Source organism: Phalacrocorax carbo, chromosome 1 (assembly GCF_963921805.1).
Source record: "Phalacrocorax carbo chromosome 1, bPhaCar2.1, whole genome shotgun sequence".
NCBI lineage: Eukaryota > Metazoa > Chordata > Aves > Suliformes > Phalacrocoracidae > Phalacrocorax > Phalacrocorax carbo.
In genome coordinates, this window is record NC_087513.1 from 132,082,084 (window position 1) to 132,108,687 (window position 26,604).

At 41.4% G+C, this 26,604-nt stretch overlaps 2 protein-coding genes across 4 annotated transcripts in view; both read left to right on the forward strand.

Annotated features, from left to right (window-relative positions):
* BCLAF3 (BCLAF1 and THRAP3 family member 3) overlaps positions 1–4,293 on the forward strand; it is a 35,088-nt gene extending 30,795 nt beyond the window's left edge. Inside the window, exons 11-13 of one of the 2 annotated variants that reach the window (XR_010376499.1) lie at positions 224–379; positions 1,923–2,803; positions 3,954–4,293. Coding sequence is in view for 1 of the 2 variants with exons in the window: in XM_064474526.1 (XP_064330596.1) it covers positions 224–379; positions 1,923–1,952 (186 nt within the window). In the remaining variant the exon portion in view is untranslated. Of the gene's footprint in view, positions 1–223; positions 380–1,922 lie in introns of both variants that reach the window. The other variant, XM_064474526.1, reaches the window with a different exon arrangement.
* Positions 4,294–10,307: 6,014 nt separating this feature from the next.
* SH3KBP1 (SH3 domain containing kinase binding protein 1) overlaps positions 10,308–26,604 on the forward strand; it is a 231,831-nt gene continuing 215,534 nt past the window's right edge. For both annotated transcript variants that reach the window (XM_064474542.1, XM_064474551.1), the window contains exon 1: positions 10,308–10,913. In XM_064474542.1, the coding sequence (XP_064330612.1) occupies positions 10,910–10,913 (4 nt within the window). In that variant the 5' untranslated portion in view covers positions 10,308–10,909. The remainder of the gene's footprint in view (positions 10,914–26,604) is intronic.

Sequence of the window (26,604 nt, forward strand, 5' to 3'; positions counted from 1 at the left end):
TGTGGTAAATGGTAAGTACAATACAGCAGTTCTTTGGGCCACGTGGTAGCTCGTGGTCTGAGGAATGTTAAATGGGAAACGAAGAGTCTCTGCACTTGTAGATGCATACTTCTGTTTTTCAGTACTGCAAGTTTTGCATGTGTGTAACTGTAAATATTAACTATTGAGTTTTGGTGCCCTCACTTTTCACTTTTTTTTCCTTCTTTCCCCTCCACCCTTACAGAGCAACTTTGCAGATGGCCGTTTGCAATCCCATTATAAATCGGGCTTAGTACAGAAGGGTTTATATATTCAGGCTAAGTACCAGCGGTTACGTTCTGTTGGTGTAAGGGGATTTACCACTAATAAATTCAGAGATGGATTTTTGAGGAAAGAAAAGGTAAGTTGGCTTAATTTGTTTTTCACTAAGCCATTTATAAAATGTGAATATTCATATGACCCATTCCAGTTTTTAAATCCCCATGGGGTAACTCGGATGGCATTTCCTGGAATATTGGCTCTTTGCACTTTACAGGCAAACTTGATTCTGCACTCCTGTTTCCTCCATTTATTCTATGGAAACATGCTGAAACTTGCTTTGCGTAACTGCAGATCAGAGGTGGCTTCTGAGATTCTGCAGTTGCCTCTGTTTCAGTATTCTCTCCTTGAGCTCAGGTGATCTCTCTTCCTATTGATAGGAAGAGAAAATGGCCCTCTGTGTAAAAATATTATGTCCTCTTAGGCTATGGTTTTAAATCAACGTGAAGGGCATTAATAATTTTTTTACTATGTCTGTGTGCATCTCCTCTTTGTTATGTTACAATAAATTAATCGTGCTTTAAAGTACACACTGGAGTGCTGTTCTGAATAAAGCATCCTATTCTCTGTAATGTCTGTTTAAAATGGTTTGATAAGTTCAAGATGAAATAATTAGGCACATCAGTTTTATGATACCTTTTGATTTGCAGTGTGTATGGACAACAATAATCCTGAACTGCAGAGGAACTTTTGAACCATATAAAATGTTACAGCTTTTGTGAGGATCAGTAATTAAAACATTCTAAATCCCTTATTAGAATTGATCAAGTATGATCAAAGTAGCATGAGGTTACTTTTGACATCAGAGAATTGGATTAGATGACCTTACACAGCCCCTTGCAGCTCTGTGTTCTTATGCCAATTCCTGTTTGTTTTGTAGTTCTGTGTCCACCTAGCTACAAGTAAATATGCTTTCATAACCATTTATGGTGGGATTAGAATTCAGTTCTTATAGCTCAGAAGCACAGGTTCTTATAGTAGTTCTCAAAAAAACCTCAAGTTTAGAGCGATGCAGAAAGATTTTTTTCCAAAAATTATGACCTTGTAAATAGGCGTAGAAGTGCCATAACTTCGTTGTAGTGAGCTTTTCCCCAATAATTTCCAATGCTCTTTTATAATTGGGTATCAAGGGTCTTGTCTGGAACCTATAAAGCATGCTTAACACAATCTGGCTGCTGGAATTCATGATTTGAGTTAGGGAAACATAATAAGATCTGAATATTGATTTTTAGGCCCAGTGAAGAACTCGAGTATCTTTAAGTTAAAGTAAAATAAATCCTGAAGAATAAGTACAGCACAGCTGTTTTCTTAACAGCATACTGGTTGCTGGTTGGCTAATTATTAAAACACAAAGCTGTTCCTCGGATTCAAGCATTTCCTTTATTTTTGCCTGTTGTAATGATTAAACTTGAGATTTGTTAGACTGGTCTGAACATCTTTATTTCACCCTTTTGAAATAATTATGCATATGTACCCTTTAAGGTACAACCTTTACAGTTGTGCTGTTTCAATCCATAATTGAAAGAATCTTATATTACATACTATAGTAATACAGTATTTAGGAAAATTGGGAGGTATTTTCCACTGTTACAACTTGACAGTAATGAATTTTTTTCTCTCTGCAGGGAAATTTAAATATTGCAACAGAAACCTGAACTGAGCTGTAATCCTGAACTTGAAACAGATAACGCAGCAAAAGGAGCATCTGTTTGTTTTTTGACAACTTTGTCGAGACTTAAAGTAGGATAAAGGAACTAACCCTGTAACTTTCTTGATTAAAAATAACTTTATTTTTCAGTAGTGGAATGCTGCGGAACTTTTTTACAGTTTTAATAATTGCTTTTAAAGTGCAGTATTCAATTGAAACATTGTAGTATGTACCTTTAGTTCCTTTTGCAAACCAGTCTCAAGAAGTCATTGAAGGGAGTCTTATTTATTAATACTTTTTCTCTAAGCATGATGTTACAGATGGAAGTTGAGTTGTTATACCCAGAGGTTTATATGTTGAAAGTTTATTGCTTATGTAATAAAAAAAGTAAAAAAAAAAGTGCCTGAATTGTTTGGTAATAGCACATTAGCTCAGGATTTTCCAAGTAATGACCTTTTAGGTTGTGCAATAGATTTTACCCCTCTGTTCAGTCACTTTCATAAAACAGTATTTTGTATTACGTTAGTTTAATTACATACTTGGGTTTCTGATGTGTATATACATTTGTAAAGTGTTAGAACACTGGGACAACTTTCAGTATTTGTTTAAAATGAATGGTAACAGGCAGGTGTGTAATGTACTCTAGCAGTAGCTTATAACTGCACTGAAAGCATGCTTGGGTTTGTTAGAGGATTAGTTGGTCTGTATTCAGAATTATTCTGTCTCATTATATTTTGGTGTATGACATTCTTGACCGAGCCACATGTTCTCTAATCTTTTTCGTCATAAATGATATGGTGGTTTCCTGGATTCTGAAATTGGGGCCTGAAGTATTTAATTACAAGAAAAACAAAAAACGTAAGTTTTTATAAGCATGTCTTCTAACAAAGCTGTTCATAATTGAAACTGCTTTAAATGCAGATAGCTTGTAATTTTGTTCAAAATCCCAGTAATTCTCTGAAGTTTATTGTACTGCGATATTGTTATGCTGTGTGCAAAACCCAAATGTTTTTTAAGAGCTATAAACAATATTGTGCTTATTTCCTGTTTATAAACTTTGCCTTAATACATAATATATGATAGGGTTATGTGTATGTATTACAGATTTGTTCAGGCTTTTTATTGCCGGTAAATTAAAGATGCATAGCAAGCAGTTTTCAGACATGTTCTTACTTAAGAAAAAAGTTGTTCACCATATCCACAATATATGCAGGCCAATGTATTTCCAACATTTCCAAGACAGTATTAGCCATCTAGAATGCAGGCTCGTCTCTGTTGTGGGTAGTAGATCAGAAGTCTAAATCTGGGTAGAGCTTTGCTCAGAGAAAAGGAAATCTGGTTTTTGGGTGGCAAGTCAGGATGTGATTTTTTTGCATGCTTTTTAATAATTTTTTCCCACAATGCCTTCAGTAGAGAGACTATTAGAAAGTGTAGGTATGGCTCAGAACAGCTAAAATAGTGTCACTTAGTCTTTGATTCATGGGGTGTACTGCTTAGTGTTGATAGGGAATAAACAAGCAGGAAGTGTGTCATGTTCTTTGATGTTATGGTCATTCAACAATAACACCAGGTGGTTTATTTCTAAACCCCAAGTTTTCAGTTTAAATAACAATCATTAATGATTCAACTAGATTTTCAGTAACTTTGACATGGCTATGCAAAATGAGGAGCTAAAGGAGAGGAATTCCCTGGTCAAATAGAGGCAGGCAACTTTCTGCAGATAAGATGATATTTATTTACTTATGCTGTCAGTGATGAATCTGGCAAAATCATCCCGTGTAGGTTTACTGGGAGATGAAAATCAGGAATTGAAACAACAGGTTAAGTGAGTCAACCCAAAGCAAATGTGGAGCGCTGCATGTACGCTGCAGGTGAGGGCAGGTTACCCTCAAGCCCACAAGCTATTCACACTGCTCCTGAATGTGCTAAAGCACTGTAAAACACATAAGAAGTGAAACCATATATGGTATAGGACAAACTACTGAAGCTGTATTGTCTTATTCAACAGGATACTACTGTTTCTGTAAGCTTCCTCCAGTGTTATTAAAGCCTGGAAGAGAACTCCTTGTTGAGCAAATGGGAAAAGTGGATACATGAAGAAACTCCTGACATGGCAGTTTTGCTAACACTGTTTAGAAGTAATGCTGAAGTAGTCAGACTTCAGCCAGTTAATGCTGCTTTAACCAGGTTTTAAACTGTGACTGGCTCCTCTGATCTTGTGCTTTCTTATTGTACCTGTGCATGACGAGGAATCTCTGATTTGTTTTGTACTTTAAGAGTTTAGCTTTCTTTGTTATTTCTACAACTGTGAGCAACATATTACAAACAAGGGGTTTTTGGCATGTTTACTGACTGATTTTTGTTTGTTGTTTTATTTTTTTCCCCTTGTCTACCCTTGGTCCCAAGATGAATGTCATATGATGACACTGTTTCAGTTGCTTTAGCTTTTATTTAAGGTGACACCTTTTGCTCAAATCACATTCTCTACTGATAATTTTGCTTCACTAATTTGGGATTATGTCATGATAAAACTTCCTCTATTTTATAAAATTCTTACAGAAATTGAATGCTGTGGCTGGGTTAGATGCTAGGCACACCTACTCTGTGGTGTTAATGGGTGTGAGACATTACTATGTATACCTATCTTTTGTGAATTACACGGACCTGTGTCTATATACTCATACACAAATCGGCTCATTTATTCTTTTAGCACAAAAAAGTTCTGTTTTACTGGAATATAATGTTTGCTTGAGAACAATGTATTGAAGTTACTGGGTTGTGAAGGCACAAGAAAAAACATTAAGTGGAAGAAAGGTCAATTTACTTGAATAACTTGGTGCCTTTCTCTATTGTAACTGCACTGTAGAAAACATCTGTACAAAGACTTAAGTAATATCCTGGTTATTTCATTGTTTCTAATGGGAGCATGGACTGATAACAGTTGTTAATATAACCACTTTAAATATGTGTGTAAGCCTCAGCCTCAGAAGGAAAACAGTGTCTCTTATATTAGTGAAGTCTGTCACTGCATTTGCATTAGAAGGGCAAGTTAAAAATGTGATTGGCTAAGAGCTTTTAGCTTTCTGTTTTATACTTCGAAAATAGAAATGTGAACTGCCTTTCTTTTGGTTGACTTGAAATGACTGTTAAATACTCGTGTCATATTCTCAATGTTCACATGTGAAATTTTTTATTTGCTATCCAAAATGCAATGGGTTTAATATGACTAGAGTCTTCCTTATAAGTGTCTAAAATAATAAGTTGTTGTGATGGTAGCATTTATATTGCTGATCTGTTTAATCTCTGCATAGATTAGTTAGAATCCTCACTTAAACTTTGATTTGAGTTCACAAGGTTAACAAAATTCTGGGGCTAGGAAGAAGCAACACATTGTAAGGCTTCTACAAGCCTGCCTTAACTCTAATAATTACTTATGTGTTTAAAATCACCTTACCTGATGAATTTAGATGGTCTCAAGACCTAGACATAACTGTCTCAGCTCAGGTAACCGGTAGCAGAGGATGGGAGTAAATTCAGCTGATCACCAGTTGTGATAATGGTTTACCCGCTGCCTTCTCTCCCAGGGCCTCAGGGTGAAATGCTGGCTTTTCTTTATATGAACATAGTTGCTTTAAAAACAAAACAAAAACCAAGGTTACGCTTTTGTGGCATTAAAAAAGGCAGGGTTCTCAACTTGCTTGTTAAGCATTGGAAAATAATCTTCTGCTGTGTCTTGGAAATGGATAGTGAGAATTGCTTGGAGAAGATGATTAAAGACTATACTAAAGAGAGGCTTGGTTTCTCAGTATTCATGTTAGAAGACTGTAAATAGAGGGAGCTCTTTAACTTCCTTGTTTTCTGAAGGGATCTTTTCCCATGCTGTGTAGAAACATGCCTCTTGCCTTTCTTTAAGCATCTGAACAGCCATCTACAAAGTTCTCTACGGGAGAGCTCTCTAAAAGAAAGACTTCAGACTTGCATCCTAATGAATCTGAAAAAAGGGATGTTTCTGCACATAACTCTGGCCCTTGACAGACTTCATTCCATTGCTGCAGGATTTGAAGACAGGAGGTTCCTCAGTCTCCTGTGAAGGAAAAAATAATAAAAGCCATTTCAAGATCTTCAAAAGCCTACTTGTAACACATGACTCCTTAATAGACCTTAAGGACAGTGATGAACAGTGAAGTGTGTTCTGTTTCAAGCTTGGCGAACATAAATTTTCAGTGTTAAGATCAGAGAAAACTTGTCATAACACCTGCCCCTTCCTTCCTGATGGTTTTTGTGTTTGGAGGGGTTTTTGGGTAGGTATTTAGCCATGTGGTTTAATAGCTCTATGCTGCCTGCTGCTTTAATACAGTTTTCTTCTGTCTATTCCTCTGAATTTTGTCTAAGCAGTCTAAATCTCATGTTGTCTTTTTAATATTTCATTTTTCTGTAAATAATGTAGTAGATGGCTTTTATATTGTGACTGGCTTCTCTTATGTCTTTATTGTTGAGGGAAGAGACAGGGTGGAAACAGTTGTTGTTCGAGTACGCTCTTCATGGAACAAAAAAAAGCCTCATTGTTTTAAGAATAGTACGACTTCCCACCCCCCACCCCAACCCAATTGAATGAGGGTGTGGACTAATGTCCACTTCTGAGGAATATATTAATGTTGACCTTATTTATACTGTAGTTTCACAAGGACTGTCTGATGTGTGTGCCTGTGCACATGTATGTACACATGCAAACACAGCATTAGAAACCTTTTCCCATACACTTAGAAATAATTACATTAGAAATTACATTTTAAAACTACTGAAGATGGAGTTAAAGGCAAATACATTTTAAGTCTGTAGTCTTTGGAGTTCACAACGGTGCTTTTGACAACATTATCCCATATCTAGAAGCCTCATTCATAAGTATATATTCAGATGTAGGTATGTTTATATGTATGTTTAACATAGTTTATATAAAATAAATGTAAATCTTGTTTCTACAGGCAATAAATGTTTTAACAAAATTTTTACTTAAATAATTCAGTGATTTGATTCAGTGCTTACATTTGGTGTCAGAGTATTTCACTTGATCTGTGTAGCCATTGAATATTTTTTTATATAACTGTTGCTTCTATAACTGCATTTATTGCTGCTTTTTGAGATTCAAGTCTTGATCCACATTCTAGGCACACCTTTTTGGCTAAAAGAAGCTCCCTTTCCAAAGACATAAAAAAATTAATCTCTCCTCAATACTAGCACAAAATAGATATTGTCTAAAAACAAACCCTATAAAATGTTCATCTCCATGGCATTCAAACTCCTTAACGTCCCTGCCAAATTCTGATTCTTGCCCTGTAAAGGGGCAGAATGGGGGAAGGTGCCCACTTGCTTGGCTAACTTACCGAAGTTTATGTTCAATAAAATAGCATGCATTTTTAAGAATTCCCTTAATACGTTATCATCAGTGTGAGGTGAGAATGACCATGTTAGTTTAATACTAAGGTCCCCTGATAGAGTGGATTGAGAATGAGGTGAAGCTAGAAGAATATGCTTGCAGTGTTTAATGAAAGGAAAAAAATAACTTTCCCCATTATTTACTCAAACTTGTCATAATTCAAATCTGTAGTGATCTTCACTGTGCAAATAATTTGGGCTTTTTTCATAATTCTCCAAATCTGGTGATTATCCTTGAACTACATAGTAAAGCAAAACTCCTTGATGTGTGGTAAATATATTGTGATGTAGAGTAGCTATGGGGCAGGGGTGGTGTGGGGGGTGCATTGTTACTAATGCTTCCCAACTATTAGGCTATGGTCTTCAGAAGTGCATATGGCTGATCGTGTTCTGAAGTGCATGTCAGTTTAGATAAAAGTTGCTAATTGTCATCTATACCACTTCAAAAATATCGCTATGGTTTCTCTAAGCAGTTCCTTAACAGGTAAAGAGAAGTTTCTTCTCTAAATGCCATTGTGATCTCTGCAGGGTATTCATCCGACAAAGCTAAGGCACCTGAATAATCCACATACATTGCAATGTTATTTGAAGCCCCACCTGAGGGATGGGCGCCCATATTGATGTAGGCTTCACAGGAACACAAGATCAGTCTTACACAAATTCTTTGGCTTGGGAACAGTGGGAAGCTGTGTCTTGGAGGGACTATGACAGTGCTCCCCCCAGGTTACAATGGGCTTTTTCCACTTCCTGGAAAGGACAACCTGCTGTACTGTGCTGCTGCTTGGGAAAGGCAAGAACTTCTTCCATACATTAATTTTTAGTGATGGTTGAAACTGGGAATCCAAGATAGCCGTCAAATTGGCTTTCTCCTATGCATTGTAATACTGACATTGTGACGTGACTATTTCTTAGGTTTTACCGCTTTTACTTACCAGCCTTGAAGAGTTCTTACAGAAACAGTGCTACTGGTATGTAAATTATACCATTTACCCCACCTTAAACTACACAGCTGGAGCACTGGAAAGCTAAACAATATAAAATTATAATGATAACAGGAATTTCTTCATTCTTCTCAAACCCAGTTGTATCAATTCTACTTAGTATGACATTGTTATTTTGTTCTGATTGATGTGACAATTTTAGTTAGTTTGTCATACTAAAGTAAAAGCTGCTGCTTCTCATTCTGATAATTTCCCAGAATTAATCCTGTAAACTTTTCAGGTAATAGAGGTCAAACACCTTTCTGCAATGAGGAACTGTGGATAATGGAAACCAGCATTGTTTTATTAAGATGTGCGTGAATGAGTGAATGTTGGCTTTCTGGTGTTATGCAACTGGCTAAATGATGCTCTGTGTATGTAAGATAAAATGTGGGTTGTTTTTTTTTTTTTCCATTTTCTCCTTCTCCCCCAGTCTTGGAACTCTCCCAGTGGTTTGTGACTTGGTGTCCCAGCATTCCGGAAAACAAGGTTGAGGTGGTTCATGTCTTTGACTTTCCAGTGAAACACTGACCCGGAGCCTGTATACACCTACATCCAGCCTATTACCACTGTATTTCTCTTCACAGTTGAACTTACTTTCCTTTTTTAGCTATGTTTAAAAATGTTTTTAAAAATTTAATATTATCTTTGTGAAGGTTTTACTGTATCACAATAACTAATTTTTTGCAAAAGATTAGAAACAACAAACTGCATTAGTCCTGATGTTCCGTTGCTGCTCCAGCACATAGATCAGTAACTTAAAAGCAAGTTTTTGTAGCTGTGGTTAAAGTTCTCTTTAAAAAAAAAAAAACAACAAACAAGGAGGTTATATATTAATATAAGTCAAGAATTAGGGATTCTATCTAAATACTTAAGCTTCTCAAACAATTCACCACTGTCACAATTTCAAAAATGTGGATTCTCATAGCCAAGGATGCCACCAGGAAAGACTTCTATTCTCTTACACATTTATGACCTCGAAAAGGTTGTGGTGTCTTTTTTTTTCCAAAATAAACTCTCTCGTACTTGGGTGGGAGCAGGTGGAGGAGGAGTACAAATATCTTGTCGCTTACGTTATTGGCAGTTTTCTGTGTTCATACCCAACTTAAGCAAAAAAGCCTGTTCAAACCTCATGTAGTTAAGCTTCCGTTAATATTGAAGGTGTTTGTGCTGTAAGAGATGTTACCTATACTGTATCTTTTTATACCAGAGTATTTAGTAGCAGGTCCCCTCTGCTACTAGCGAAGGTTTCCTCAGCGATCTTTGCCCCTGAGAAGAATTGCCTGTGAAGGAGGCTCCCCGGAAAGGTTACTGATCTGTGTGAACTGCTCTCTCTTTCGCTCAGTTTTATTGTAGCACGCGTTTCACATCTTCCTGCGCTCCCTGAAAACGACAATTAGCTGCTCATGTGCGACTCTTCTTCCCGAAACATCACCGCCACTAAAAAAGCCACTCTTCCCCGACTTTTTTTTTTTCTTTTCTGTTTTTCCTTTCCTTCCTTCCCTCCCGGCCTCTAGAGCCAAAACTAAGGGGCTGGGGGGTGTGAGGGACCGTGGGGGCTCCCTCCGGGCGGGAGGCGGCGCGCTGAGGGGCGCCCGCGGAGCCGCCGCTGCCTCCCCCGCTCCCCGGGCACGGCCCGCGGCAGGTAACGGCGGCTCCCGCTGGGGCGGCCGGGGAAGGTGGCCGCGGGAGTCGGAGGTACCGCGGGGCGGCGGCCGCCCGCTGCCAGGGAGGGCTCCCGGAGCCCGAAGCGCCCTCCTCCCCCAGCACCGAAATAAGGCGAGCTCCTTCCGAGCCCCCGGTGCCCGGCTGACACCTCCTGCCCCGGCAGGGGGGCAGCCACCGCTCTCCCGCCGGGCCGAGGCGGGCCTGGGGCGCCGCGGCACCCCTCTCCCCCGCCCCTGGCCCCGCGGGGGACCGTCGCTCCCCTTCCTTCCTCCCTCCCCGCCCTCCTTCCCCCGCCGCCGCCGCCGCTCCCGGCGGCCCGGGGCGGCGCAGCGGCTCTGGCGCAGTCTCGCGACACTTCCCGCAGCGCCGCGCCGAGCGCTCCGGCGGCAGCAGCGGTAGCAGCAGCAGCGGCGGCGGCAGCAGCAGCCGCCCGCGGCGGGGAGACCCGGCTGCCCCTCGCACGCCCCGGCCGGTCGGCGGGGAAGACGCCCGTCCCCGCGGCTCGGTAGCAGGCGCCTCCGGGGCTCCTGGGCTCGGCCGTGCTTGCTCCCGGGCTGCCTCTGCCCGGCGGCAACGGGGACTCAGGTGGCTGGCAGCAGCTGAAGGCTGAGCCCCTTCTCTCGCCCGATTTCTTTTATTTTTTCTGATACATACGAATACATATGCTGAGGGAAGCCGCGGCACTGCTGGCGGGACGCAGAATGCAGCCCGGCTGCGGCGGGTGCTGAGAGCGGCGGCCGCCGGAGGAGGGAGCGGCTCTGTCAGCAGCCTCCTCTCCTTCCCGTGGCGGCGGCTCGGGCTGTCTCTCGCCCCCTTCGCCGCGGCCAGCCGCCTCAAACTTTCAGCCTGTTTCCGCCGCCAGGCACAGCCCAGCTCGACATAAATGGGTGAGTTCAAACCGCCGGCTCCGAGCTGGGGGTGCCGGGGAAGGGGGGGGCGGCCGGAGCTCCTGGCGGGTGGGGTGCGTACCGACGCCGCAGAGAGCTGGGGGCGGCGGGGAGGGAGCTGGCCGCCGCCAGCCTCCGCCTCACGGCTTTTAACTTCTCCCCTCCCCCGGCCGAGAGTCAATCATTGTTTTCATGTGACAGTCGGAGAGGTTGGGGCTGGCGGCGGCGGCGGGGCGAGGGCCGGGCGCCCCTCGGGGCTGCCGCGCGAGGTGATGCCGAGCGCGGCTTAACGGGGCTACAAGCCCTCCCGTGCAGCAGCTTGGCCGGCCTCGCCGCCTTCCCGCCGGGCACGGGCACGGGCACGGCCTCCCCCGTGCAGCCCGGGCTGTGGTGGAAACGGGGGGCGGGCGGGAAGGAGGGGAACCCCCGGCCCGGGCGCGCAGGTTGCGCTCCTTGGGCCGAGGGGCGGCCGGCGGGGGAGCCCTGCCCTGCTGTGCCGTACCGCCCGGCCAGCAGGGGGCGGCCGTTGGGGCCGTTGCGCGGGGCTCGTTGGAGCCGTTGGGCGAGGGGCGGTTGCACTCGGCAGCCGCTGCCCGTGCGGTGGCTCTCGCCGACTTCGGGAAGAGGCCGCCCCTGCTTGCCCGGCCCGGGGTGGGCAGCGCCCGCTACCTGTGCGGCGAGGGAGGCGCGGGCAGCCGGGTGGCGGGGGCATGAATTGTCCCATTATGCGGGGCGAGGCGGCGGCGGTGCCAGGCTGAGCGATGCGCCCCGGGGCGTCGCTGGAGCGGCGCTGGCCCGCGGCTCCCTGTGCCCAGCACGGTGCCCGGCGGAAACGTGACGGGCTGGAGGGAACAAAAGAAGCCGGCGGCTTTTGGTAGGCAGCCCTGGGTGTGTGTGTACCGGCGTTTAGGATGTCCTCGGGCCTCCAGCTGCCCGTTTGCTCACGGTGGAGGAAATGCTGTTGGGCTGCGGAGAAACCTGAGAGCAGTTATCACTACAACGACTAAATACGATGCGTTATGTGGGCAGACATTTTACACAATTTTACCTGTTGTAATACCATCATGTGGGGAATACAGTATGAAAAAAATCATCCCTCTGTCCTTCGAGAGATTAGTTTGTGGGGTACTCCCAGGGCAACGCACGGTTGCTGTACCTGTACATTACAAGATTAAGCACTCGCTTTTCACTATTGACTTTCAGTTAGGTCTCCTGTTCAGGCTGAAATGCATTCATCCCTATGCAGCTCATTCAGCTGTATCGATCCAAGTGAACTCTGATGCTGCTGACAGTAGGCCAGCATCCCAGGCTGCCACATTTCATTGGGTGCGTTGTCGAAGACTCTGTTAGGGTTGGTTTACCTTCTAGCTAACGCAGCTCTCGACTTCTGTCTTCTGTAGCAACAGAGAAGATTTTAAAAGTAGCACTGTAATGAGGTGTAGGTTTTATAACTGCTGAATGGAGCAAAATATGTCTTCAGTAGGGCATGTCACAGGAAATCGTTTTTTTTTTATTAGTTTTGTTTTCTTATCCCCTCTCAGTGCATTTATTTCTTATTAGCTTTGTGTTGTGCTACAATGAGACTTTTCTGATTTCTGCTTAATCCATAGTCCAAATATTAGCCTTTTTTTAGCTTCATGGTATGAAGGATAAAGGAAAACGATGGAGGAGCAGTGAAGTAACTTGCATTGATAGAGCTCTAGAAAGGTTTTTGAATACTGTAACTTAGCGGTGAAGGCCATTTTTTTTCCTTTTACCCACCCTTCCCTCCCATGGGCTGGCTGTGACTGTACACATCTGGCTTCTTTAAAGCTCGTTTGGATAATGACTTTTCCAAATCACTGAGATTCAGTCAGACTATCTTTGCAAAATGGGAGTGGAGGGAAGGTAGATACAATTTCATTGTTGTTCATATCTTTGCAAGGTAAGTGATTATTGTAGTTTAAAAACAAATAGAAAAATCGTGCAAGGAAGTGAAGACATGAGGAGTATGAAAACAAAATCTTTCTAGGGGATATCAAATGAAAAGAGTTTTATTAAAAACATTTTTAACATTGTTAGTATTTTTAAAATATATTTTGGATGCAGAAAAGAATAGGTGAATTCTTTATGTGTACTACACTGTTAGGATTCCTAATGTTTTATTTTTAAATTACTTGTATGCCTTCCATTTTAACCACTTCTATTTTCTATATGGCACAGTGTATTGTTATTAGTCCAACCCTGTGCTACACATATGTGTATATTGGAGTTCAGTATGGCCCAAAGCTTTTTTACAGCACGTACCCCAAACCTTATAAGAAATACAGATTTATTGATGATTTATGAGCTCTTCTATGACTTTATAGTTAGAGTACCTTAAAGTCAATTAATTTGCACTTGGAATGGACGTGTCAGGAGAGTTGAGTGAAATAATGGTGGTAGTTCCCTAAATGTAAAAAGGGGGTTAAGGCAAAGACCTTAAAGGTAATTGTGAATACAGCAGAACAAGCTCAGTCCCCCTCCTTAAACCCTCCTTAAATGTCTGAGAAATGAAGAGGTGGTGTTTTGTGGGGACTTGTGTGTGTGGTTTTTTTGTTGTTGCTTTCAGGTTTGTTCGGGTTTTTTTTTTTAAGGCTACTTGGAATTGCATATGGTTAGAGAACTTCACAGTCTCATCTGAAAGAGCTTTGCATGCCCAGACATCAGGCTGTCCTCCTGAAACTGGAGGTCCAGAAAACAAAGTGAGAAGAAGGTGTGGCAGCTACTTGGGGAAAAAACTGGTTTGAAATGTACTGCTTATCAAATTTAGAAAATACAAGAGTACAAGTCTGATTCTAGAGAGCAGTGTTTAACTACCGTCATCACAATGCAATTGATGATGTGCAGCTCCTTGTGTCAGTTGAGACACACCTTCCAACTTCTGCAGTAGGTGAAGGAAGATCCTTTTTTCTGCTGTGCAGTCTTTTCTCATCTTCAGAGCACAGACAGTTGAGTGCATTAAATGAGGTAGGGGTCCTATATAGTAATACAACTATGAAACTAAGCAGTTGAAGCTTTCATCATAGTGCTTGTAAATACCAGGTTATAGGCAAACACTTCATCATCAATATTTTTTCATCCTAATATTTTTCGAGGTGTTGTTAAAGCTTTTCTGTTGGGAGAGGAGAAGGGAGGTTATGTTGCTTTTGTTTATGTGAAAGCATATTGGTCACCTCTGCTGTCGCCATAGTTAGGAGTTTGGATCCAGAGTCTCGTGCCCTTTGAACCAGTTAGATTACTAATACTGGCAGACAAGTATTGTCTGCATGGTTTTGCATTAGTTGTTGAGAAAGACGCTTTGCTGTGAAATACCGCGGCTAGTTTGTACACACCAAAGGAATGTTACACCGAGAAGTAATGTAATCAGAAAAATAGAATCTATGTGAGATTGTTCTGTACCAGTTGCAATCCCTTTTCCTGTCTTTCCCCTTTCTTAGTTCTCTTTTTCCCTTTCCAAATTCTCCTCTGTACCCTGCCCTCAAGTTCTGCCCTGAAGTTCTGCCCTGCTTCCCTTGTAAACCCCTACCTTTTTATCTCCCCCACCCCTACTTCTCTTTACATGTTTCAGACATGCCACTTCCTCTTTCTTCCTGTTATCGAAGCATCAACAGAGGGAGCACTCTGAGCGTGTGGGGCCACACTGACCTCCAGCAAGTGAGAGCTGTGCTTGCATCAAAACTTCTGCTTGGCCCTGTGGTGTGGGTCACTCCAGTGTGAGTGAATAAAATGAGTGGTTGCTTAGTGGAGAGACCCTGGGAGGGTTTAGCTGGTAAACTCTGGCAGCTCTACACCCTGTATAAAACAAAGCATTGACGAGCCTTGAGCTTAGCAAAATTTGTGTAAATCACACGGGGAAGGTGGTGGGTGTGTTTGTGGTTCTTGACTGCTCTTTGACAAGTTTTAAGTTCTGTCTCCGAAATGGAGGAGATTTTGGAGCCTTTCAGCAAAAAAGCTGTAAGACGTTTTTAAATAGAAGTAGCATGTGTCATTCTTGCCATCCTTGAAAACAGTTCAACAGTTTCAGCTGAATAAGGAAATAAGATGATTAGCATGGGTTTTTTCACCTTGAGGTTTTTTTTTTTTAGGGTTTTAAGCAGCTGTAAAGTAGCTTTATAGGAAATGTTGCATAAGAATCCTCCTGAACCTGTAAAAAGTCTTTATTCTCCTCTTATATGGGGTGTTATTCCTTTTAATTCTTTTGTTGTCTATGGTAGGTTAGTTTCTCACAACAAAGCAGTTGCATTGGAGCTGTGCAAGATCTGATATCCAGTTGTTTGGTGACAATATTTATACAGCCTGTGAATGTCTTCACCTTCTGAGTTCAAGTGGATTTTTCATCAACTATGATAAAATATTTTCAGTAACCTATTTAAAATCCCATACTAAAATAGCTGGCACAAAGCTTTTTTTTTTTTTGTGTGCTAAAAATCAAGAGAGAATTACATTTCTGTCATAAAAGGTTGTCAGAGCTGCTTTCTAAATGGGTCAAGATAGGGACCTGAAATCAAGAAATATGAAATATATAAATATGTGCGTGAATGTGAAAGATTAAGGAAAAAATTTCCAATTGCAAATTCTTTTCTGTATGTTGGTATCCCTTCCGCTTGCCCCTTTCAAGTAGCTCTTCTTTTCTCAGTGTCTCCATTATAGTTGGCTTTTTATATTAACTGTTGCTTTTAGATCAGAAAGTGTGATAAAGAAGAGAATACTTAAAATAGATGGTTTCTTAAAATGGCAGAGTTCTTGCTCCTTTTTGTGCTAATCAAAGGTGCATATGCAGAAAATTATGGTAGAGCTGCTAGAAAAGGTATTTTTTTTGCTGCCTGGGTTTGAGGAAGTATATGTAATAATTAAAACACTTTCTTGAGAAGCAGCTTTGTGTTGACATTAATGCTGAATGCATACATGTTTCTGTTTAAACCTCTACTAATGCAATATATACAATTTACACATAATGTTATTCAGATTGCTTCTTTTGTAATTGCTATTTACTAGATGTTAGAGGGGTTTTTTTTGAGAATAGTTCTGGTAATCATTCGACCAGCAGTGTATCAGAATTCATATAGTAGATCAGCGTTGACCTTGTAGATAATGTGTTGACTCCTTCCCCACTTGAAGGGGAAGGGACGCACGTGTTAGGAGGAAAAAAAGGAGAGCTTGGTAATGTGAAATGAGCAGCTGAAATTTCAGGTCTGAAATGTTAGAGGTCATTGAAGTGCTTAAAGCAGGTTAGCCCTGACAGGATCAAAGGAGAGAAAACAGCCACAGAGATGGTAGCGCTTGTTTTGCTCTGATACTTCTGTTATAGAGCAAGCTCATAAAAAATGATGGTGTTTTTTTTTTAAATCACAGAATACAAAATCCTGGACCAGGGAGTGGAGGTTTTCCCCGGATGCAAAAGCAGGAAGTAGCTGTAGGGCATACCTACGTTCTGTACACTGAGGAGTGATGAAAGAATATATTAGGGGGAGGGGAACAAGAGAGGAGGTGAGTATCAAGATTCAGTATTACAGCTAATGTAAAAGTAATTGCTGACAGTCTGCTTCACACAGAAAGGAAACACAATAAAAGCCTGAAGTCCCTATGTGTGAGAGAATATGCAGTACTGCAGTTCAGTAGTCATAGTTTGTATTAGCAAATGGAGTAGATGTTTTTTTCCCCCTTTTTATTATTGATAATTGAGAAGCATAAGTAGAAACCAGCTCTTAAAAACTCAGTGGTAATGTCCTCTTGAAAGCTGTATGGTGAGATGACTGTTGCGATGTCTCAGCTTTGCTTTGTTCCTAATGTAACTTTAGCGTAGTGAAAGGAGCATCATGGATGATGAGGAGTGGAAAGGATGTCATTGTTCTCACTCTTATAGCAGTTCCAGCAGGGGTGTCACTGAGAATTTGTGCTTCTGTTTTAGGCTGAAGAGTTGTCTAGAGTTAGGGATCAGAAATTATGTCTGTGCTGAAACAGTTTTCTTTAGCAACAAGGATAATGCAGTATAGAAAGCAGAGCAGTTGTATGAGGAAAGTATCCCTAACTTCTAATTAATGTATAGTGTCCATGTAAAAAGGTGCCTTTTGAACTCTGCCTTTGAATTTCACTAGAAGTATTGTACGGACGGAAAAATTCTTCTTTATCTCCTCCTCACTCTTTCATACTGTGCCGCTAAATCACTTCTGATGATTGAAACCAGTTCATGCCAAAACCAGTGTAAGTCTATTCATTTATTTGAAGACCAGAGTCAGCACTGGTGCACAACTGCCCAGGAACTAAGGCTTTTTCAAAAATGTCAGTATAGATTTGTAAAGTGTTGCAAGTCAAGGCCCAGCTTGGTCCCATAGCAGAGGGGTTGGAATAGGTGATCTTTAAAGGTCCCTTCCAACCCAAACCATTCAATGGTCTATCAGTATTTATTTAGCTTTCAATGGTCACACTGCTCATATTTAAAAATTGTTTTGTGTCCCACAACTAATTAGTAAGAAGTGAATTTGTGACCTGCCTTTAAAAAAAAAAACAAAAACAAACAAATGCAACCAAGTGAACAAAAAAACCCCAGCAAAATAGAAATTCCCATGACATGCTGTGTCCTCCACTTGCAGTTTCCAGAAACTTGCTTGTTAATTTACAAAGCAAGACGTTGGTGCTTTTTATTGATCATGAGGTCTCAGAACAAACACACACAAAAATCAGTTCAGGTTGTTTTCCTGTTTGGTTTGGTTTTGTGGGAAGCTGTTCTTGGAGGTCAGTGCAACTGCTGGTGCTATTCCATGCTGTGTCAACTACCAGTGTCAGCCTGACTCTTTGTATGTAGCACTGTCTACATAGCTAGATTTATGAAGGTTTCAGTTAAACGTAGCAGATGTATTAGAGTATAAATGTACACGTACAGAACTTTTAATTTTTGAGCCAAACGTAAAGCCATTCTTTGAGACCTCTCATCTCAGACTTAAACCGAGTATGTCCTCTGTCTGTGGTTGCTGATTCATCCTCGCTACTGGCAAGAAACACTTAATACTCTGGTAACTTGGCAGAGTGGATTTTTGTGTGTGTGTGTGATAGGCTTGTGCAGCATTGAAAATTTGCTCTCCTTGTGGCAGATATAGAACTGGCAAGCAGCAAGACCTCTGCTTAATTTTTCACTGTTTTTCTCATCCCTGCTGTTCTTTGAGGTCTCACTCAGCTCTTATTGAGCTGTTAGTGTTCTTCTGTCTATTTCCCTCTGTAAAAGGGCACACCAGAAATTCCAAAGTGCATCCAGAAAAAGATGCCTTTATTTTGAGGTTTCATTATGACAAAGTTTAAAAAACTTATGCTGTCAAATTCAGAACGTGTATAAAAAAGTGTTTTAGCTTTGGCCATATGTTTCCAAATGTAAGGATTAATGACTTGCTTTGGAAGAGTGGTGATGCTTATTTATAAACAATATTTGAACGTTTTATGGATGAAGATTGATTAGATATTTTTCTTTTTCATCATCCATTTCTTATGAATATGTCTTTATTGTCATCAACAGCTTCATGGAAAAATACAGCATCAAGACCTTTCACTCTAGGCAAGACCATCTTAATTTCCTATGAAACAGTCTGGGTACTGTATTTCAGTGAGACTGCAGAACGGCAGTGTTTGTTGAATACAAATATCCAGCTTTTCTGCTTAGCCTATAATATTAAAAAAAAAAAAGACAAACAAAAAACCCCCCAAAAACTCAAACCACACAAACCAGTCAACCCCTCAAACAATAACTACTAAAAAACCTCCAAACCCTAGAAAAACATAACTTTCTTCCCATCAGCTCTTAAATCACCAGGCAAAGGGAAGGGAAGGAGAATTGGGTGCAGAGAGGAAGGCCCTCTAGTCAAGGTTAAGCTTGAGAAGCTTTGCCTGGAGTGCATGTTCAAGCAGTTTGTGACAATGGATGTTTCTGAACATCTCAGAGTGAGCAGCAGTACTTCCAGGCAGGGTGTGGTCCTACTAACTGGGAAAAGAAAATGCACCACCTGAAGGCTGGCCTGGTAGCAAGCAATGTGTGGAACTTCACTTGCTGGTATAATGGAAATTTAAATTCCAGTTCCAGCAGAGGACAAAAAGATGTCTGCAAATTTGTGAGCCCTCATTATATTAAGGAGCTTTTCCTTAATGGCGTGCGCCGGACTTTATTCTTCAATTTTTTGTTCAAGGAAACATCAAGCTGCCAACAGCTTGGTAACTTACAAACCTTGCTTTTTTTATACCTGTATTGTATACATTGTAATATATAGATTGCTTGTGGGAAAGAAAAGGTTAGTCACTATGCAATCTTGAAATCTAGAGTTGGTTCAGACTTAAATATTTTGATATTGAAGTCAAATGGCTTAAACTGGCTCCAACTTGTAGATTTGAATTATTTTGATATACTTCTGTGCTTTTGCAATGTTTTTCTTTAATGAAATGGGTAACAATTAACTCTGATCACATTTTAACTTTCTAAGCCTTTTGCTGCATTGAGCTGATCATTTAACTAGTTCAGTCATTAATCTCAGGCTGATAGTAGACCATTTTTTAATCATGATTTCATTTTTAATTGCTGTATTCTTAATGTTGGAAATGTGTTCGTTGTAGCTATGTTTGTTAGTAACTTTAACAACATAGTTAATTTTTCAGGTGACACAGAACTAAAACTTTTTGTGGATTTTGTTGGATATTAGCTGGTTACCTCATACATTTGACCAGCTTCTCAGTTTCTTCCCTCTTTTTGTAGCAATCTATGAGTCTTTTTAGTCATGGTGATCCAAGTTTAGCTATCTTTATAAAAATGCTCCAACTTTGTAGAGGTAACGTGTTTAATAGAGGGGTTTCTGGGTACAGTTAATCCAGTTTAGTTAACTGCTATCGTTGGTGGAGGTTTTAATACCACAGAAAAAAGTGCCTTCTGTGACTTTGTCCTTGCAGAGGGTTGCTGAAGGCTTGAACTGGCTGACCTGTGTGATGAAAAGAAATGTACCTTTGAACAGCCAACTAATTTGTACAAGTAAAATCGGCTCTTTCTGTTGCAAGAAACAGCCTGAATTCAACTGGGAGAGAAATCTTACTGCTACTGTTTCTGTCCACTTTTGCTACAATTGTTTTTAATGCTCACCTGCCTGGACAGCTGCTATTTCCTCCTCCATCCAGTAATCTCTTCTAAAATGGGAAAGATCTTTATTTTCTTTGAAACTTGGTATTAAAGCCTCATGTATCTGCTGATCATTTCATTCATCAAATACCTTTATTTAGCTGCATTTCAAAACAGTTGAAATATACTTGTCAGTTTTACTTTGACCCCTGAGGTCAACTTGAACGGTCTTTGCTATGTCACCTCATACCGCCTTTCAGAATTGCTCAGTTTGATTTGCATTAAGAATGCTACTGATTTTAAAGACTACAATTTTTGTGTGTGAAGCACCTATAAATAGTCCTTTTGATTAGCTGACATCTCAATTATCTGAGTGTGGTTCATGGAAGATTGAGATAAGATACCATGTAGTTCATGATGAACTACAGTCCGACAATTCAAAGTCGTCGGCACTGGTTCCAGAATCATGAGAGATCTATTAATATGTATTCTTCTGCAATATATTTGGTAGTTTGTTAATGGTTGTGCAGAAAAGTCTTGTTTGTTTGTGTGTTTCTCCTTCCTTCACCTCATTCTGTCAGAAAGCAGTGGCTCATTGCTCATCTTCCTATCATACAAATGCACGTGTGCTTCCTTCCCCTTGTAAGTTGTGTTTTGTTGTTGGTTTTGGTGGTTGGGTGTTTTTTTTTTTTTGTTTTGCCTTTGTTTTTAAATAAATCTACATCACTGTTTCTTACCTGTTTCTCAGGAAAGATGCTCTTTACCTCCCCCCCCCCCCCTTCAGATACCTGATGCTCCTCTTCTCATACACACTTCCTTCAAATTCATCTTTCCTTCTCTTTCATGTGTCTTTCAAGTGCATTACTTTTCTTCGGAAACTCTCCTATGTACTTCACTTACACAGTCTCAAAACTCCTTAAATTAAGATGCAAAGATCTAGAGAATTCTGAAGACAATCTGGTGCAGAATACAACAAAATTGTGGGTGGACCTTTACGAATTTTGCTTCAGAACTAGAGAGACAAGAAATCTTCAGGTGCTTTCCCATAAATGCCATGTCAGAAAGGAGAGGGACTGGCTGTCTTTTAGAAGCTATTGCTTTAGTCTGCTGAGTCAGAATTGGTACCCTGAAAGATAAATACTGAGGTGTGTGTTACATGTTGTGTTTTTCCAGCCACCATTTTCATGTTTTCTGATGGGAGACTGGTGCCTTTGGCATGTAGAGAAAAACAGGTTGTGGAAGTTGGCAAAACCAAATGCTGAAGTTCCAATGTTTTTATGTTGGAGAACTTAAAAGCAGGATGTATCTATTTTAAGTACTATTTCAGTTCCTGTCTGTTCAAGTCTGTCAGTATCTCTCTCAAGAACCAAAACCAAGGAGCTGATGTAAATGCAGCCTTACAAGGCAGAGATCTTAAATGCAAGAAATGCTCCTTCCCTCTTAGACCCTCTGGAATGTAGGATTAGTTTTGGCTTCTGATTTCCTTAGCTCCAAGAGCATTTGATCATTTGAAACCAGGGAAGGTCATTAGAAGATTTTTCAAATGGATGGAGCCCAGAAACCTTTTTCTTACATGAGGGAGAAGTAGAACTTTCTGCTCACCCCTGTAAGAAGTGGTCAAGGTAGATAATATTGAGTGACAGTGTTACCTCTGTCCTCTCTAGTTCTCTTGGTTGTATGGTTTTAACCTGCTTGCTGCCTCCTGAATGCTATAGAAGGATTCTATGCCAGCATCTGAGGATGTTCTACTTGTCTTGAGTAGAATTGTAGAATGCTTTGGATTGGAAGGGACCTTTAGAAGTCATCTAGTCCAACCCCTCCTACAGTGAGCAGGGACATCTTCAACTAGATCAGGTTGTTCAGAGCCCCATTCAACCTGACCTTGAATGTTTTTAGGGATGGGGCCTCCAAAACCTCTCTGGGCAACCTGTTCCAGTGTTTCACCACCCTGATAGTAAAACTTTTTTCCTTATATCCAGTCTAAATCTGCCCTCCCTTAGCTTAAAACCATTACCGCTTAATTACCATCCTTCCTATAGTCCCCCTTTTAAGTACTGAAAGGCTGCAATAAGGTCTCCCTGCAGACTTCTCTTCTCCAGGCTCAACAACACCAACTCTGTCACCCTGTCCATGTAGGAGAAGTGTTCCAGCCCTCGGATCATTTTTGTGGCCCTCTTCTGGACCTGCTCAAACAGCTCCGTGCCCTGTTGGGGGCCCTAGAGCTTGATGCAGTAGTTCAGGTCAGGTCTCACCAGAGCAGAGCAGAGGGGCAGAATCACCTCCCTTGACCTGCTGGCCATGCTTCTTTTGATGCAACCCAGGATACTGTTGGCCTTCTGGGCTGCAAGCGCACATTGTTGGCTCATGTCCAGCTTTTTGTTCACCAGTACCCCCAGGTCCTTCTCCACAGGGCTGCTCTCAATTCCTTCATCCTCCAGCCTGTATTGATATGCGGGGTTGCCCCGACCCAGGTGCAGGACCTTGCACCTGGCCTTATTGAACCTCATGAGGTTCTCACAGGCCCACCTCTCCAGCTTGCCCAGGTCTCTCTGGATAACATCCTGTCCTTCTGGTGTGTCAGCTGCACCACTCAGCTTGGTGTAGTCTGCAAACTTGCTGAGGGTGCACTCAATCCCAATGTCTATGTCACTGATGAAAATGTTAAACAGTACTGGTCCCAGTACAGACCCCTGAGGGACACCACTTGTCACCAGTCTCCATCTGGACATCGAGCCATTGACCGCTACCCTCTGGATGTGACCATCCAACCAATTCCTTATTCACCAAATAGTCTACCCATCAAATCTGTATCTCCCCAATTTAGATAGAAGGATGTGGGGGATGGTGTCAGAGGCCTTACAGAAGTCCACATAGGTGACATCCATAGCTCTTCCCTTGTCCACTGATGTAGTCACTCCATCACAGAAGGCCACTAGGTTGGTCAGGCAGGACTTGCCCTTGGTGAAGCCATGCTGGCTGCCTCGGATCACCTCCCTGTCCTCCATGTGCCTTAGCATAACTTCTGGGATGATCTGTTCCATGATCTTCCCAGGCAGAGAGGTGAGGCTGACAGGACAGCAGTTCCCTGGGTCCTCCTTCCTACCCTTTTTTTAATGATGGGCACAATGTTTCCCGTCGTCCAGTCCCCAGGGACTTCACCTGACTGCCATGACTTTTCAAATATCATGGAGAGTGGCTTGGCAACAACATGAGCCAGTTCCCTGAGGACTCTGGGATGCATCTCATCAGGTCCCACAGACTTGTGTATGTTCAGTTTCCTCAGCTGGTCTTGAACCTGATCTTCTCTTACAGTGGGAGGGTTTTTATCCCCCTCATCCCCATCTTGTGGACCAAGTAAAATCTTGGAGTAGAATCTGTCTTATTGTCACTTCCTTGTCCACATGCTTTGTTCTGTTCCAGACAGTACCAGCATTGGTAACTGGGGGCGGATGGGAGGAGGAGATTGTCAGAAGAATAACCTCTTATAAAACAATAGGGTTTATTGCCTCTGTTTATGTTTACTTGGGTTCCACAGAGCTCCATCCTGCTGCTTCCTCCACTTTCTCCCCACATCCTCTATGCAGCAATGCGCTTTTCTGTCTAAATGCTCACCATTGTTTGTGCTTTCGCTCCATAGGCAGCTCTGCTGAGTGTTCTCATTCAACTAGCACACAGTGGCTCAAACTCCCTATTGGAGTAATGCTGTCATCAGGTCACAAGCTGTTCTTGCTTTCAATGAAAGTCAGTGACAAGCTTTCCAATGTACTTGTTCGGCATGCATCAGGTTTTGCTTTCAGGTTGTTCTTCTAAGGAGGAACTCTGTGTGGTGTTTCCTTTTTGGAGGTTATTCTAGTCGTAACCATTAAGGAAGATCTCTTGGAAGTGAGAGTGAGTGTTTTTTCAGGTGGAGGAGACTTCTTGAGTTCTTTAACCTGCCATCAGAGATAGCTCTTAGAAGAGCTGTGTCTTCTACTTGTAACATAACCTCTGCTTTCTGCAAGGCTTTGCCTTGTTCAAAATCCAGAGAATTCCTCTAAGAATGAAAATTAAATGAAAATTAAAAAATGTTAATGGAAGTGGCTCCTTGCCTGGGCCTAATTGACACATGGGATTTTGAAAAGCACCATGAAATCAAAACAGAGAAGCTAATGGATTTTGTTCATAAGAGGGAAAAAAAAAGAAAAAATATGTTAGTTTGTGATTTCTATTTATTGTGACATCCAGAAGAAATTACCTGCAGAAACTGATTTGAGTTGAGAAAACAGAGTCATTAAAGATACCATCTAAAACTTATTTCTCCAGAATTGCATCCTGAATTCTAAAATTGAAATTTGAAAGCTCTTTAATGCACAGAGTCAACACGTTATCTGATATGATAGGTAAGTTTATTTGCCCAAAGGCTGTCTGGAACTTGTGAATATATGCGGTAATTTCTGTTTCTCAAACAGCCTTTTTATTCAGCACTATTGCTCTTATCACAGTTTGAAGGAGAATAAAAGAACCCGATGTAAAAAGAGAAGTTGCTAAGGATTATGAGCAGCAGTCTTATGAGACTTAATTATTAATCAAGAAAAAATATGATATTGGTGGGTGGTAAAGGTGTTATTTAATCAAATGTGTCCTTCCTCCAAACCCTCCTACCCTACCTTCTATTGTTGCTCACATAATTGAGCAAGTCAGGGTGTTTTTTTTAACACCTTATGAGGTTTTTGGCTGTTTTTTCAGTATGATCTAAAGGTTAGTGGAGATGGTTTAATGCTGGCATGTAAATCTTTTATTGGACCACAGTGGCGAAATGCAAATTGCCTCTGGTCTGAGCTCTTGTACTTCGAGTTATGAGCCCCAGCACAGGCATAGCTTTCATAGCTCCTGTAATGCCTGACAATCTGTTGTGTGTGTAAGCATGATAGTAAGTGTCCTTTCACTGGGCTTACAAATTATGGAACTCCTGAGGAGTTCCATACCGGGTCTGACCTTCCTCTGAATGCAAAGTTTTGTAGGTTGAAATGCTTGGATTTATGTAAAAGAGGATTAGAAGAAAAAAAAAAAAGCTGGTTGTTTCTCTTCTACATCAGGTCCAGGTTCTCATTGTTATACAGCACATCTCTTTGTGATGGTTTATAATGCATCAGTTAAAACATGGCGCTGATTTGTAGTCTTAACATTTGTCAGGCTGAATCACAAGACCTGCTGCTGGGATAAAAATTTTGCAACTGCTGTCTTAAAAATAATAGAATTCCATGAAACTGAGGGAAGACGACATAGCTTTGAAATTATTTTAAGCTACCATGTTTGTCTGCAGCTGGCATTACACAGCAAAGGGCTGTAACACAGTCCAAGGATTTTGGCTGTATCAAGCTGTTGCTGGCAGCAATTTCTTCTTGCAGAAATTCACACTTCCAACAGCAGGAATACCACAACAGGATGTATCTGCACCGCTTTGCAGTCTAGTTACTTAATGTAAAGCTATCTTTATCAGTACCTCAAGCAAATGTAGCTAGGATGCAGAGGAGTATGTCATATTCTCCCCATCCTCCTCCTGTGCAAGAGGGTTGCTACTTTTGGGAAAGATGGGTGGTGATAGTAACAGCTTAGGCATCTATAGTGAAACCCTCCGAACTTGTCTGAGATCATATTCATAGTTACACTCCTGCTTCTAGTCTGGTATTAATAAGACTAGGTGAATGTTATGTTCTAGAAGCCCTGAAGTTTTAACAATTAAATGCCATGCAGTACACAATATGAAGATTATGAACAAATTGTTGACCACAACCTCTTTTTCCTGGGAGTTAAATGATGCTACATCATATCATTGAAAAGGTAATTGTTCCCTGGCTTTCCAATTTTTTAATTTATCTGACCTTCCACCTCAGTGTGTTTCCATCAGCATCTACAAGTATTATCAAGGCAACTTTGGCACTAGAATCACGTGGTAATTATACTGATCTAGTGCTTCTGAGTAATCTTAAACAGCAGCTCTTCTGAATGGCTTCTTGTATGCATTAGTATCTGAGGGGAAGAATAATGTTAAAACAAGTGAACCAACTCTCAAGACAATTTTGCCTCTAAGAGGCACTGTATTACTTTAGTTACAGGTTAATGCATGCACATTGTCCATGAACTTGGCAATGTGAATCAAAAGTAAGTTTGTGAACACTGTATACTGGCAGCATCTGCTGTAGCTGAGAGGTACTCTGGTTGTTAGAACCAGTGAATTACAGTAAAATTAGTCTCTTCCAGTAGCAACAGTCTGATTCTAGAAGTTTGTTGTCTGAGGCAGAATGACCACTTTGCCCTGCAGGAAAAGATTAATTAATTCCTGGAATACAAGTGCTTCCCAGACTGACAGCTACATGAATGCCAAAGATTATCCTAGCCAAAACCAGGACACATAGATAGAGTTAATTTTCCTCCTAGTAGCTGGTACATTGTTGTGTTTTGGATTCAGGATGAGAATAATGTTGATAACACACTGATGTTTTAGTTGTTGCTGAGCAGTGATTACACTAAGTCAAGGATTTTCAGCTTCTCGTACTGCCCTGCCAGCGAGGAGGCTGGAGGTGCACAAGAAGCTGGAAGGGGGCACAG